Below are 12,733 nucleotides of genomic sequence, written 5' to 3' on the forward strand. Positions count from 1 at the left end.
GCACCGACGTGTGGGATTCGTAAGTTCAGACACGCATGTACAAAGCATATCATTCACATGACTCCAACTATGCCAACATGCTGCACAAGCATAAGATCCAAGCCGTCTATCAGCTAGTTTACATTGTTCTGATGCTCTGTCACAAAATCTAGACTGACTATATTCTCAGGTGGACCACAATTTAAAAAATAATTAACGGTTGAAAAACTTTGGTTAAGCTTTTCTAATTAACTGAGTAGACGATCAACCTGATTTCTGGGCCAAGGATATAAATTGTGGGACCAACGCGATGGACGTCTTGGATCATGTTCATCTGCCGCACTGGCACATATGGTGGAGCGTACAGTACATGAAGTATATTATTATTCAACTCTTCCCAACGTCTACAAGTGGGAATTGAAAATTCACTTGTTTTAACTACAAAGCAGTCTCCCAAGCTTTGTCAACTCATGATGCATCCCCCTCTCCATTCCATCCCAAACAATATCTCTCTCATGCTTCATAATCAAACAAGACATGGCCCACTCTCAGGCCTATGATCTAATCGAAAAACCGCCCGTCGGGACACCGATCTCTAAAGACACCGGTCCACCACCGGTCCTCGCAAACGCCCTCATCGTCCTATCCGAACCGTTCCAATGGCTCAAAATGCTCTCCAAGGAGCTAAACCCAAGTTTCGTTTTCGGGGTGTTTTTAGTTTATGGCCTAAGTCAAGGGTTTTCGGGTTCGCTATTTCGGGTCGTTTCGGACTACTATTGGAAGGATGTGCAACGCTTGCAACCGTCTGTCGTACAATTATACAGCGGGTTTTACTACATCCCTTGGATAATGAAACCTATCTGGGGGCTATTGACGGACGTCTTTCCGATCTACGGTTATAGACGTCGACCTTACTTCATACTCGCAGGTGATTCCAATAGCTGATCTAATTGTATTAGTGTCTATAATTGTTTTTTATTTTATTTTTTATTAAATGTAATTCATTGGGTTGTACTTCATTGATACTAAACCCGCCTGAAGGCTATTGACCGAATTTATTTATTTATTTATTTTTAATCTATGGTTAAATATACCGATCATATTTCATACTCGCAAGTGATTCTGGAGCTGATTTGATGGTATTAGTGTCTATAATTGATTTCTTCTGTGTAATTCATTAGGTTGTACTTCATCGATGCTAAACCCGCCTGAAGGCTATTGACCGAATTTTTTTATATCTATGGTTAAATACACTGATCATACTTCACACTCAGCAAGTGATCAATCTGGAGCTGGTTTGATTGTATTAGTGTCTATAATTGATTTCTTCTATGTAATTCATTGGGTTGTACTTCATCGATACTAAACTCGTCTGAAGGCTATTGACTGAATTTTTAGTTTTTTTTATCTATGGTTAAATACGCCGATCATACTTCATACTCGCAAGTGATTCTGGAGCTGGTCTGATTGTATTAGTGTCTATAATTGATTTTTTCCTGTGTAATACATTAAGTTTTGTATCAATGTCTATAATTGATTTCTTCTGTATAATTCATTGGGTTGTACGTCATCGATACTAAACCCGCTTGAAGGCTATTGACCAATAATTATTATTTTTATCTATGGTTAAACGCACCGGTCATACATAATACTCACAAGTGATTCTAGAGCTGATATGATTGTATTAGTGTCTATAATTGATTTCTTCCGTGTAATTCTAATTGATGGGATGCTCTACATTGGAAGTGGCTCGAAATGTATAAAAATATAAATGTTATGTTTATGTGGCATTGGCTAGGTGTTTTGGGAGTTATATCGGCGTTGATCGTTTCGATCCATGCTAGATTGCCAGTGATCTTTGCATTGGTTTGCCTTGTTGGGCTCACGGCAGGAGTCGCCATTTCTGATGTGACCATCGATGCATGCATTGCTAGAAATAGCATCGAGAAGGCGTTTCTGGCACCGGATATGCAGAGCCTTAGTGGGTTTTGCTCGTCGGTCGGCGCTCTCCTTGGGTACGCTTCGAGTGGCATGTTTGTTCATGTTCTAGGAGCACAGGTATGTATTACGAGACTGCGGGCTAGTGCGGCATATGTGTATGAGATGTGAGTATTTCATCAGGTGGGGTCCACTATGAAGCCATTCCTTCTTCATGTGGCCCACGGTAAGGGATGTTCACTATGTAATCCACCTGATGAATGGCTCATATTGCATACACATGACACAATGGCACCTGTGGAGAAGTTGGCCCATCTCTCTCTTAATGATTTTTATTTTTATTTTTTTTAATTTTTATTTTTAGGGAGCTTTGGGGATTTTGGCTGTCCCACCAGCACTGCTTGTAGTGCTAGGATTTGTCTTCTACGAATTGAAAACGAACCAAGGCGTGGAAAAGAAAAAGGTTAAGTCTCCTTAGCTTTCAGTTTCGGATAATATTTAGAACTAGGATTGGGACCTTCATTGGCATTTTTACAGCAAGCTTAGGCCCATAGCTACTGGATTGAGACGATTAAGACTAACTTAGGCGCTGGGCCCACTAAATAGTGACGGCCCAAAATTCAGGCCTAATTAATGAACTGGCTGTATCGGGGCTTGAATCTCATAACTAACTCGGTTCGATGATGCAGTTTCTATCCATTCCCACATCTTTGAGCATGTGAATTTTTTAACCATAATTTATGGATTCGACAGTATACAGCCTACTGCACCTTAACAAAATGGGCCCACACATTGCAGTAAGGCCCATTGCAGGCCCAGGCCTATTTTGAGGCCCAGATGATTAATGGGCAGATGTTGGCCTATTTTGTTAAATTTTCACGGTTAAACCCAGAACAATCTAGTCAGTGATAAAGGCTGGAAATGGGCCGTGTATGGTCCAGCCAGCCTATACCCGTCAGAGCCAGGCCCAAACCTGGCATGGGCTAGAACAGCAGGCCTAATTTTGGTTGGGCCCTTGTGCAATGCAGCTTGGACCAGAAACTAAAATTTCTAATTCCCACTTGAATGTTTCTAGTCAATCCGTTGATCAAGTGGGCCACATGTACACTAAGATATAGACAATTAAGAGAACAAATCAACGGTCTATATTCAAGATGCATGGGTTGCTTAATCAAGGATTAGAATGGCATATTTGTAGGACGGCCCGGAAATTGATCCGGCAATGGACCAAGCTAATTTGTCGAACTGTGTAGAAAGCTGAGTTGGACTCTCAGCTTGGCCCATTACTACCTTTATTGGTGATGGGAAGATTGGGCCTGAAATGGAAGACCCACTTATACATGGGCTCAGGTGTGGGCCTGATTGAGTGCTGATTAAAAATAGGCAATTTAAAGCCTGAAACAAACCAACCCAGCCAGGCCCATTTCCCACCACATGAAATGGGACCAGTAGGATCGTCGTATCGGATTTGATCTGCACCACTGTGCAAACAAAATGGGCCGCTTGTTACTGATTTTGATTGCTGGGGCAGGCGTTCGAGAAGGTGAGTGGAGCCACAAGGAGCATGTACACAGCCATCAAGTGCCCCCAAGTGTGGAAGCCTTCTCTCTACATGTATCTCTCCCTAGCCCTCAGCATTAGTACTCATGAGGGACAGTTCTACTGGTACACTGACCCTACAGCCGGCCCAGCATTCTCTCAGGTCAGCTCTCTCTCTCTCTCTCTCTCTCTCTCTCTCTCAAATGGCTGGGCTTTCGTGTGGACCCTTTAGATATGGTTGAGCAACAGCCTGCCAACATGTCACACGTGTAGAATATCCAATCCATGCAAAAGGTTGGTGCAGGGAGGGACGTGATGAGGTCGTTCACCGTCTTCCTCAGGGAATAACTACAAATCCACTGAGCTTTATGAACTCATAAAGTTTCTTTGAATCCACGGGAAATAAAAGCAGAAATAATTCCTAATAAATTCAAAATAATTTGATTTCTCATTAAAAAAGAAGAAGAAGAAATTACAACTCTTTTAAGTAACTCAAACTTAGGACAGAGTTTTAGACTTAGACTTAACTCAAACACCCTAAAAAAGTCACTTACTATAAATAGTAAAGTTCCTATTTATAGACACATCGATCCATTTCTAATTAGACTTCATGGTATTCGGCCAAAAATAGTTAAGTGTCCAATTTGGCCCAACCACGTTATTCTCTTAACTTTTCTACGCCCTTCATGTTAGACATGACTTCTATAACTCGAAGGATGAAAAGATGTTGGACACTACCTCTACAACTAAAAGGATCAAAAGTTATATTCGAACTAACACTATTTATAGTAAAAACAAAATAAATGGAACTTCTATAACTCAAAGGATCAAAAGATGTTGGACACTACCTCTACAACTCAAAGGATCAAAAGTTATACTCGAACTAACACTACTATTTATAGTAAGAACAAAATAAATGGAACTTTTGACTGTGGATCTGATGGAATATCACAAATCCGGTATGGGCAACCAGGCATATTAGGGTTGGTTGGCATAAGTAGGTTCTCCTACCCCAAAGTCTCATCCTGGGGTTTGCAAGATACGATTAATTTAAGGTTCTGATGGTCCAGATCATTTACGCGTCCTATCAGGCCTTCTTTGTTGCATCTTTGCTGTCTGCGACCCGCTCTACATCAAAGGTAGGTTGCACCATGCTCATTGCCTGACATAGAAAATCAGGCTGCTCATTGGGTGGGCCACACAAGACATGTTAGCCGGAAAAAGTTGGTTGTATCATAACTAATGATGCTACTATATTTGATAATTTCTCTCCTAACTCTAATCTTTTGTTGGGACAATCTACGCCATTGGTCGGCTGATCCAATCTTTTTAAATGCAGGAATTTGTTGGGATGATCTACGCCATTGGTGCAATGGCCTCCATTGCAGGTGTCCTCATATATCACAAAATCCTAAAGGACTACCAATTCAGGAACTTACTCTTCTTCGCCCAGCTCTTGTACAGCCTATCTGGGACACTCGATCTCATCTTCGTCCTTCGCTGGAACTTGAAACTGGGAATTCCTGACTCTCTCTTCGTCGTCATGGAGGAGAGCTCCTCACGTATCATAAGCAAGATTAGATGGATGCCCATGATGGTCCTTAGCACGAAGCTGTGCCCATTGGGCATTGAAGGGACGTTCTTCGCACTTCTCATGTGTATTGATAGTCTTGGTGGTCTATCTTCCAAGTTGGGTGGGGGGGTTGTTCTTCATTTGTTACATGTTACACGGACTGACTTCACTAACCTATGGTTAGTGGTCCTTATAAGGAATTTACTAAGAATTTCAACTTTAGGTTTGATTTTTCTCGTGCCTAGAGCAGATCAATCAGATATTTTGCTTCCGGCAGATTTAATGACAGAGAATCCGGCAGCGACGGGTGTAGATGAGGAAAACATGCAGCTAGTGGCAATGAATCATAAGACAGCAGTGTAAGCGAATATGTGAACTGTTAACCCAAATGTTTCAAATGATTTTATGAATATTTTCAATAGTTGATCTATGTTTATCCATTAACTTGTTTTCATTACACTTATTCGTAATTCTGATGGTTAAGGATATTGAATTGAGGATGGATGACCATGTTCGGTAGAGAGATGTAGTTAATTTGGATACATGATTTAACAAGATTATGGACTTTAAATATAGTAAGAATATTAAAGTCCATAAGATGATAGAGCACTGTACTGATATCTCTCTCAAAAACACCTAACTCCTTACAAATAATATCCTATCTTAAAGGGAGATGACTAACATTAGAGAGAGCCTTCGATGCCCAAGGCTCCTAACGCGTTACTACTTAGAGAGAGAGAGAGAGAGAGAGAGAGAGAGAGAGAGAGATTGTTCCTGTGTGGCTTTGCGTCCACACGTGTGGCTTTGCACATTGCTCATGCAAATGTGGCCTGTGAGAGATAGGTAATGTTGCTTTCGGGCGAGCTTCCGTTCTCATGGACTCTCATGAAGGCATCTTATATCCTTAGCTGAGTTGTCGTATCCCAACCTGGTCAGCATAAGGCCCAAGATTAGCTTTTTTGTCGCAGTCGTATTAACTTCTAGGGATTGTCCATGGCTATGTTAATCTCTATATTAAGTAGAAATGGATCAGTGTCTATTCATATTGTTTCTTTTTTCCTCCTCAAGGAATTAAACAATCCCTGGTCAATGTTACTTTGGATGACATTCCTCAAAACGACACATTTGTTAGTGAAATGGGAATGAATTCCATGCCATTTGCAATATTCAGTTTTTTTCAACTTTTCGACCATCGGTATTTTATGGTTGACAGGAATTTTAATAAATTTCCTAACTCATCAGCCCAAGTAATATCAAATGTATATATCCTTTGAGTTTTATATGTGGTCAGAGCGGTGGCTTTTGCTTTAACCAACATTGAACAGACGAATGGCTGCTTGGCCACTACTTCGGCTGCTATCACCTTGTAGTTGTGATCATATTAGTATGTCTCAACCGACAAGTTCTTTTACTTTGTTTTCTCCTGAAGAAGAGCTTCATACCGGGATACCTTTTTAGTTAAATCATATAAATCTATAAACTCCGTTCTGATAAACTTTTTATGGAATTTGTATTCCAATTCATTCTAGGCGAGTTGTACAAATTCGTCCTCAATCGTGACTATTTTGCATCGACTTTTCACCCTCTTAAATTAAGCAACATAGTCCTCGGCCGATTCACCAGGTAACTTTCGGAATCATGCAAGCTCAGCTATAGAAATTTCCCTGTCCTTATAGAAGAACTAGGCATAGAATTTCTCATTCATTTCTTACATGTTTGGATGGAATTTGGCAACAAATTAGAGTACTAACTGAAAGCCATTACAGTTAAAGAATGACCAAATAGTTGCAGTTTGTAATAATCATTGTTGATTAGTTCTCCATACTGCACGGTAAATCGATTTATATGTTCTATGGTCAATTGACCAGTGTCACCTATGAATAGAGTAAAATTGGTTCGGTAATTTATTGGCAATGGATATTGCCGATCATCCATTCATGATAAGGTTTATGATAGATGAAAGTAGTAGTACGGTCGAGAACTTGGTCTGTCAACTCTTGGACCAGTTGTAAAATTTGTTCGCAGTCTAAATGGCGATCGAAGTTCGACCATTAGAATGTGGTTCAGGACCTAACGGATATCGTTCTCCATTAACAGTCGAGATCCGTCAGCCAATTTGTGACATAGCCATTTTCTACCGGCCGATCTGTGAAACGATCAATAATAATTAGCCAATCCATATAACGGTTGGTAACCACCTGCCATTTGTCGTAACATTTGTTATCTATCGACCAATTGGTATAACAGTCAATATCCATGAGCATCACTTGCAATACGATGTGCATATGTGAAGTATAAAGTGTGCCACTAGCGTCTCTATATCCAAACTACCTACACCCGTGACCGCATGTGCTAGTGGGCATGTGTCCGTTCTAGTAACACACAAGCCAACCTTCTTCTCTCTTCATTTTCCAAGTACGAATACTAAAGAACTCAAAACTTATAAACTTGACCTTATGATTCTTTCTCTCTAAGCAATATGGAACCGAAGATTTTTTTAAATCACTTTTTAAACAAGTTTTTTGGAGGTAAAATGAAATTTAAATATATTCTGAATTTTAACAAAAGTAAAAGTGCAAGATTCTAACATTTCTATTATTCTATTTAACCAACCCAAATGAGATAAAATTCCAACAAAATCATGATCAATACTATTGATCTGATAGGCAATAATGTAGACAGGTTATTGGCCATAAATCATAGTCATTGGACAAACCCAATCACCCTAATATTGTTGTAAGCATTGAATGTGGACAGCCATATATTTTAAGTATATGATTCATCGCATTGAAAAAGATAGGGTCCTGTTGAGTCTTAGTCAATGAGTGACATGGGACTCATCCGTGTCTTAAAACAGTTGACTCGACTGAGTCAACTCAGTTTTAGATAATATTTATAACTAGGATTGGGACCTCCATTAGCATCTTTACAACAAGATGAGGCCCATAGTTGCTGGATTAAGACGATTGAGACTAACTTAGGTCCATGGCCCACTAAACAAGTGACAACCCAAAATGCAGGCCCAATAAATAAACTTGCCATAGCGGGGCCTGAATCTTATACCTAATTAAATAATGGGCGTGGCTCACCCATTCCCACATTTTTTAGCATGTGAACTTGTGAACCATAAGTTACGGATTTGACATAATGCAGCCTACTGCACCTTGACAAGGCGTGGGCCTGGGGTGGGCCATGTCCATTGGATGTTACAAAGCATAAGGAGTCAGTGTTGTAGAAAACCATGATCGAGCACGCAACGTTGACAGTGTGATGTTGGAGCCTATACTATTGGATTGTTACAAAGCATAAGGAGTCATTGTGTTGTAAAAAACCATGATTGAGCATGCAACGTTGACAGTGTGATGCTGGAGCCCAACCGGCTATATTGCCCAAGCATGTGTGGCACAAGAACCATCATTTCCTACGTAAGTACATTTAAAATACACAATTTTCAAAATAAGTTATTTGGTTGTTATAGTACATCATTTCTTTCACACCTATATTTTATATAGTTGTTTGGTTATACCTGCCTAGCTGTGACTTGTGTGTTTAATGAGCTTCATTTTTGTCTACAATTGAGGAGAGAAAAAGGAATTATTTCTTATTGCTCATAGAGAATAAAATGTACTTGAGATCAGGGGTATTTAGAATTACAAATCATAGGATGCTTTGGAGCATCATACAGTTGGATTTACAGTTCATAGACTCAGTGGATAGGTTTGCCCAGATGACATGGTAGGGGTGGGTGATGTCAAAGAAAGTGGAGAGTTATGATCGGCCATCAAATTTATTAGATAAATTACACTGAGAGGTCCGCGGAATGCCTCGACCAGAATCATGTGAATTACATTGTAGAATTTTTGTGTGCCGTCGGGGATGTCAGGGATGGAATCTGATGAAAAGTTTCCATATGAGTTGGTGGCACCAATGATGAAGATTACCTCCTTATAATTGTAATAAGAATTAGCTTCTTTGAGCTTCTTTGCATTGGAACCTACACAGTAGACAAAACAATTCTTTAATAAAAGAGAAGAATTCTTAAACCGGCATTTTAAGAGGTTGTTTGCACCAAGGATTTGGGGATTTGAAGGTATTCCGAATTTTTTTGTTGTTTGGTAAGTTCAATTAGAGGGTATTCCAAATCCAAGGGATTTCAAATCTTCACTTTTTGTGAGTCTTGAAATCCCTCCCTTTTGCTTGGATTTCAAATCCCCTCATTTTTGCTCATTTTTAAAAGTAGGAGAGTCGCATGTGTAACATATGTGTTACTAGGCTACTAATCTATTAGGCATGTGACCCACTGATGAAGGCCCAAAACCAGCAAATTATCAACTGCATCACTAAAATTACTTCAATAGGAAGATATGAGCAATCCAAACATTATCCATGTAAATCAACAGTTAAAAATCATTAGTTAGTTGAGTCCCTGTCATGCCTCAATGGTAGACTCACAAGAGTTTCAACACAGAGTTCATGGGTTCGAGCACCCATTGTTGGGTGTGTGGGTGTGAGTGTGCCCGTAAAAAAAAAAAAAAAAATCGTTGGTTAGTTGTTGGGTTGTGATTCTATGCTTGTTGCCAACCTAGGCTTAGAATTTCATCATTTTCAATTAAAGTATATATTTCAATGAGCTTATTATAATTATTGTATCAAACATTACATATAAAACTAATTATGGATATTAAACTTGTTTGTTAATTAAATACAGGATCTAGTAAATTTATTGCATAATTTAAATGCATAACCAATTTTGGATCACAGGGAATTTTGAATTTAGGGTGCCAAACACAACCAGAGGATTCCAACTCTCGCGTATTTCAAATTCAGGGGATTTCTGATATGAGCATTTTGAATCTACAGTAGCAAACAAGGCATCTTTATCACTTGGGAGTGGATTAGGTGCGGCCCTTACTGTGGGGCCTGCCTTTATTCATGTATTTTGTATTAATAACTCCATCAATCAGTTTCTCCATATCATTTTTAGGACATGATCCAAAAAATATAGCAGATCCAAATCTCAAGCGGACTATACCATAAGAATTAGTAATTAACAATTAAAATCTTAGGGTTTTTATTTTTTATTTTTTCCATATAAAGGCTATTTTTAGGTAATTTCTCAAAAAAACGTTGTACTTAAAGCAAACCGCTTATGTTTAATTTCCACCATTAGACATCAGGATGGATGGCTGATGTAATATTCCTTTCTGGTTATAAAAAGTTCTCTAGGGTTGTCAATGGCTAGGGTTTTAAAGCTAGGTGAGGCTTACCAGGTGTTTGTGAGAAATCCACCCGGTCCATACATTTTGCCGTATCATTTTAGGGTATGAACCCATATATATACAGATCCAAAGATCAAGTGGGCCACACAACAGAAAAGATTGGAGATTGTATGCACGGATCACTTAAGCTTGGTATCAGGCTAATATTTTTGTTTTTTCCGTTCATTTCAATGGGAATAACCTTATGAACGGTTGGGCTAGTTTATGAACGGTTTGGATTGCATATAAGCATCACGGTGGAGCTCAGAAAAATTTAATAAGTGTGCAACCCCTTTCAATTTTCTAGTAGTGTGGCCCACTTGAATTTTAGATCCTCTTAATTTTTTATATCATGTCTTAACATGAGGTACCAAAACATATGGACAAGATTGGTGGATTTCTCCATACATCACAGTGGACTTCACTTGTGGTTAGGTCATCGATGGTCAGATCATTCAGACATCACGTTAGGCTGAAATTGGGCAAAGAGAGGGAAGTGGATTAGGTGCGGCCGGGCCACACTCAACTGGTGCAATCTTTTAGTGCAGAGCATCCAAAATGATAGAGTCACTTAATAGACGCTTAGATTTCATACTCATCTGCCAAACATGCACTTGGGAGCGATGCCTTAGCAAGAGTATATAATATTGCTTTTATGGTTATTTCACCCCAAAAACATAAAAATTGATTATAAAAGAAAATCAAAACATGGTGTCAATTGCAAGAAGTATAAATTCTAACAAGTGCAAATAAAATTAGTTGAGCTAATTAGTGATATTAGAATATATCTCTTACTCCTAATTCTATATGCAATCATAAAAATTTAATCACAATCTTAAATTACTCGCAACCTTAAAAGCTTTAAACATTATGAAAACAATAAACATAAAATAATTAATATCATACACAAATTAATAAATTATATAAAGGATAAAACAAGATAACTCATATTAACACGTACCAATATTTTGTCAGTTTACTCCAACATCTCAATTTTCCTAAATACAACATCTTAATTAAGAAATTAAAATTATTTATGTTAATATCAAAATATTAAAATAAACAATTAATCATCTAAATTTGTTGAATTAAAAAAAATCTAAAGAAACGCACAAATGAATTTCCTCACCTCTCAAATTTATAGACTCACACATCTCATATACACAAGTTTTTATATCACACAAACTGAAGAGTTGTATATGATTTCTCAAATGAATGAACACATGAGAACATTATGATATGAGTAGGGATTGGATTTGGTAGATATTGAACACATGGCAAGGTGACTTATTCATCAAGACCGTCAATCTAGTTTCTCACTTATAGATTGAAAAATGGTTCAAAATAGACATTCATAAGATGATCGTATCCATCTAGTGAGTGGGCTTCAAAGGAACAACAATCCACATTTAGTAGGGAAAAGTGAAGGCACGAGTATGAATGTCTAATATACATGATTTCTGAAATATAGGCCATCTGTATTTGATATCCAGGTATGGACGGCTCTGATTCGATGCCTCACTCTGCCATGCCTACCATGTAAAGATGGTTCTACCATGTCCCTTGTTATCAAAGACTGAAGGCAATGTAGGCCTCGATGTATATCCTTCTCAATTTACTAACTCAAAATTATTCAATAGTGTCTTCTTGGAGCTAGGAAAAAGGAAAAAGTTGAAATAAAACATGAAATTAGAAGAATGCATGGAGTATAACAAAAAACATATTACTACTTAAATCCAATTATTAGAAAGGGATAAAGCTGAGAATTGTGGGCCCACATGGTAGTTGTATGCCTTTGAACCAGTTACACATGTGAACCCTACCATGGTGATCAGACGAACCACGATGACTTATATTAAAAACATCAAAAGCTCACATGCAACTCATCTGGTGATTCAATCTGAAAGATTTTCAGTCCGTTTGATTATCATTGTGGGGTACATATACTGAACAAAAAAACAAAACAAAACCTACCCAGATAAGGTTGATGCTATTGTAGCGGAGGTGGGGATTCAAATCTTACTCTAAATATGAGGTGTATGTTCCATCCACCTCGATTGTGGTCGGGTGCACCCCATTAGGAACAAAACTTACCAGTGTGGCCCACCTTGGTTTTAGATGGGGCTATACGTGTTGGGAAGCGCGGAAGGTGAGCCCTCAAGATCTGACGGTCTACACGAAGTTTGGAACCCTCACAAAGCAGAAGATTGACTCTCCAATGGCCGCCTATCTACTACTGGAGCAGATGGAACTATTCACACCTCTGATCCTACGGTATAAGTAGCGCCGGATTGCGATCTATAGATCAAATTGTTCCAAGGACAAACTAAAATGGACAGACTATAGTGCACACTGTATTTCTCTGTATACTCTCGGTTTATCGTATGACTCAATGCTTTACACGAGAGAAGCGCATTCCTTTTTATAACAGAGGAAGGAGAGTTTG

At 38.7% G+C, this 12,733-nt stretch overlaps 1 protein-coding gene across 1 annotated transcript; it reads left to right on the plus strand.

Annotated features, from left to right (window-relative positions):
- Positions 1-438: 438 nt before the first annotated feature.
- On the plus strand, positions 439-5,435 carry LOC131257547 (probable folate-biopterin transporter 6). Its single transcript, XM_058258342.1, has 5 exons — positions 439-907; positions 1,778-2,037; positions 2,282-2,380; positions 3,449-3,619; positions 4,796-5,435. Exons 1-5 carry the CDS (start codon positions 517-519, stop codon positions 5,390-5,392), a joined length of 1,518 nt encoding a protein of 505 aa, XP_058114325.1. The 5' UTR covers positions 439-516; the 3' UTR covers positions 5,393-5,435.
- The last annotated feature ends 7,298 nt before the right edge of the window (positions 5,436-12,733 follow it).

The sequence above is a fragment of the Magnolia sinica genome, chromosome 10, assembly GCF_029962835.1.
Source record: "Magnolia sinica isolate HGM2019 chromosome 10, MsV1, whole genome shotgun sequence".
NCBI lineage: Eukaryota > Viridiplantae > Streptophyta > Magnoliopsida > Magnoliales > Magnoliaceae > Magnolia > Magnolia sinica.